Source organism: Nestor notabilis, unplaced genomic scaffold (assembly GCF_000696875.1).
Source record: "Nestor notabilis isolate BGI_N333 unplaced genomic scaffold, ASM69687v1 scaffold2646, whole genome shotgun sequence".
Lineage (NCBI taxonomy): Eukaryota > Metazoa > Chordata > Aves > Psittaciformes > Psittacidae > Nestor > Nestor notabilis.
Window position 1 is genome coordinate 20,212 of NW_009932196.1, and position 3,449 is coordinate 23,660.

Consider the following 3,449-nt stretch of genomic DNA (forward strand, 5'->3'; position numbering starts at 1 on the left):
CTATGTGGGGATCAGTATCGAGAACATCATCCCACCTCAGGTAAGTTACTCTGTCTGTACTGGATTATTTTATTTCCCCAGTTTCTCAGGGAAAACATTCCTCAGTGGTGCATTACGAGCATCTTGGAAGGAAAAACCCATCTATATGCAGGTCAGAAATGATTGTAGTCCTTTGGTCTAGACTGAATTTAGCAGAGAAACCGAGGGAGGTTCATGGTGTTTGGTAGAGCCAAGTGGTGCCACAGAGTCCTCTGTCAGTGGAGGATGCGGCATGACCTCCCTGCATGTTGCAGGTGGGGTTTGGGGCTGCAGGTTGTAAAGGTGGGATTCAGTTTGTTTAACTCTGATGTCTGCTGTGGAATTATCCAGGTCTAATTGTCATGGAATGGATGGGAAGAAATGTTTCTGGCTTAGGATTCAGAGGGAATGTGCAATATCTATTAGAAGCATAACACTTGCCTCCTTCAAATGTGGATTGAAGTCATGTGGTTAAAAACTATAAATACTTAGGGGTCTATTAACATGGTTTTATAGAGTTTCACTATACAGAAGAGGAAAACTGGTTTTATTTATGTGGAGAACAGCATTTTCTCACTTCTTAAATACATTTTAAAGTGATTCTCTTGAACTCTTAGCCAAGTGCCTTCATCTGAAGTGACAGAAACTTGTTTGCATGAGAGCTTAAAATGAGACTTCTGTTTGAACATAGACTTTCCACTCCAACTGGCTGTAATAAAGCCAGCTTTCTCTCCCTGTATGGATCATACGAATTACCTGTATCAGTGGGTGTGGAGGGAGGGGGGAGATAAAGCTTTTTGACCTTTCTGTCTTATGTGAACAGGAGCCAGAAATACCCGAAGGTCACGAAGAAAAGAAGAAAGATTCCAAAAAGCCCAAATCAAAGCTGCTTGAAAGGAGGTCCACCAGAACCCGAAAGTGCATAAGCTACAGGTCAGCACCTTGTTTCAGTAGCTTGTAAAGGAAAGAGAAGCCAAACTGTTGATTTCTTTCTGAAGCAACCCTCCACTTCTTGTGCGCACTGGTACATTTAAATGAGAGGCCCAACTAAAGCGGGTTTTGTTCATTCCTCTGAATGTTGGTTGTAAAAGCACACGAGGTGCTGTAGTGAAGGCAAGATGCAGGAATAGATATGTATTTTGTTCAGATATGGTATTTTGTTCAGGAATACTGGAGGAGGTTTTGGAGTTAGTGCAGTAAGTTAAAGCAGGTGAATCAAACCTTTTCTTTCAGTTGAAAGAGGGACTTATGCTTGTGTTTAAAGGCCTTAGATTCCTCTCTTTCCCACCCCCCTTATTGCTTCTTTACGTAGAATCACGGAGTGGTTTGGGTTGTAAAGGACCTCAAGATCATCCAGTTCCAACCCTCTGCCATGGGCAGGGATACCTTCCACTAGACCATGTTGCCCAAGGCTCTGTCCAGCATGAAAGGGGAATGAAACTTAAAGTGCAGTGATGAGAGAGTGCATCTAAAAATGGTCTGTAACTCTCTAGAGAAACTGTGAATGAAAATGCAATTAGTAAATGGAAATTCCAAGATATTTAGACTGTGAATGCTGAAAGTAGAACAGATTCCAGGATGGAAGGGACCTCAGGGATCATCTGGTCCAACCCCTCTTGGCAAAGCATGAACTGGACTAGATGCTCAGCACCCTGTCCAGCTCAATCTTAACGGTGTCCAACGCTGGGGGGCCACCACTGTCCTGGGGAGATTATTCCAATGGTTGGTTGTTCTCGATGGGAAAAATTTCTCTCTTGTGTCCAGTGGGAATCTCCCCAGGAGTAACTTGTGCCCATCACCCCTCATCTCTTCCATGGGACTCCTTGTAAAAAGGGAGTCTCCATCTTTTTTGTAGCCCCCCTTTAACTCCTGGCACATGGGATCAGGTCTCCCTGAGCCTGCTCTTCTCCAGCTGAACAGCCCCAGCCTTTCCTCACACGCTGCCCAGTCCTTGGATCATCTTTGTGGCCCTTCTCTGGCCCCTCTCCAGCCCATCTACAGCTTTGCTGTGCAGCAGGACCACAACTGAGGACACTATTCCAGGGGTGGCCTGACCAGCACTGAGCACAGTGGGACAGTGACATCTTCATCTCTGCTGGTGATGCCCTTGTTGATGATCCCCAGCATCCTGTTGGGTTTCTTTGCCCCAGCTACTCACTGGTCACTCCTATGGGACTTGTGTCCCCCAGGTCCTTTCCCATAGGACTGCTCCATAGGGGCAGATCCCAGCCTGTGCTGCTCTCCTGGCTTGGGTTTCCCAAATCCAAAGAATGTTTGATACAATGCTGTTTTTCTGTTACAAAATGATAGAGTATTTCTTACAGTCTCTATGATACACATAACCTAGAGCTGGGGAAAATATTACATGTGCCAATGTGTCACTTCAGATGCATATGTCCACAGTGAAGTCCCACTGGTGTCACTGCCAGTTGTGTGTGTGCTTTCCTTCAGCAGGGAAAATAAATGCTAAAGGTCTTAACTCTGCTGACAGACACGTGTGCATTGTGTGGCTCTGTGGTTCCTAGAGATGTGTAATCCCTTTGTATCACTCAGGTGAGCTGTGGAGTCCTCTGAGCAGGTTAGCAAAGATCTGCAGTGTGAATAAGGCAGCAGGAGAAGTGATGTTTCATTCCACCTCAGGGACAAGCTGTTGTCAGCTCGTGTTTGAGCTCAGGTTATTTGGGAGCAGTGATCTGAAAGCATTAAGTGATTTCTTAGTTTTAAAGAGGTTGGGTTTTTAGTGGTGTGGAGGGAAAATGGTGTTTTGAGTGATGTGGAACTAATCTTATTGATGGAATAGTTTCAGCTACTTGGGGTGTAAACCTGCCTTGAACATGACATGCACTTGTTCTTAGGGAATATATACAGAGATCAGAAATCCATCACCTCATTTTTCAAGGAGAAAGTGGTTGATGCTTCTTATTGGAATACAGAGTAATAGTGGATTTATTCTTCTGTTCTGCTGGAGGTTGCTCTGGAGGACCAAGAGAAATACAACTGTCATCTTTCTTTTGTGACTGAGAAACTGAATCTTTAATGAAAGTCCTGTCAAATTGTCAGTGTTTGTATCTAAAACAGGTTTTTAAATGTGAGAAGAGGAAAAACTTGCATCTAAATAACATCTTTCCTATATAGTTCGTAAAATGTCAACTTTTGCATGCTAGATCTCCAGGTATCTATGTGGTGATACAGGGAACAATCCTTTTTGATGGGATTTGAATTCATAACTGGAGAAACAAACTGAAATCATCTGTTGTAAAAGCACTGGGTCCTTTTTCCTCCAAGTGCTGTTCCCTTTCAAGGCGTTACTCATTGTGTAGAGATTTAGGTGGTTTTATAGAAGTTGCTGCATGACAAACATACTCAAATATGCCATAGAATCATGGAATGGTTTGGGTTGAAAGGACCTTAAAGCTCATTCAATTGCAACC

At 43.8% G+C, this 3,449-nt stretch overlaps 1 protein-coding gene across 1 annotated transcript in view; it reads left to right on the forward strand.

The window, feature by feature from the left end:
- RSF1 (remodeling and spacing factor 1) overlaps positions 1-3,449 on the forward strand; it is a gene marked incomplete at its 3' end in the record, with an annotated part of 23,464 nt that overhangs the window by 17,683 nt on the left and 2,332 nt on the right. Inside the window, exons 9-10 of the mRNA XM_010016244.1 lie at positions 1-40; positions 842-951. The exon at positions 1-40 is cut by the window's left edge and continues 42 nt beyond it. Of these exons, the coding sequence (XP_010014546.1) occupies positions 1-40; positions 842-951 (150 nt within the window). The remainder of the gene's footprint in view (positions 41-841; positions 952-3,449) is intronic.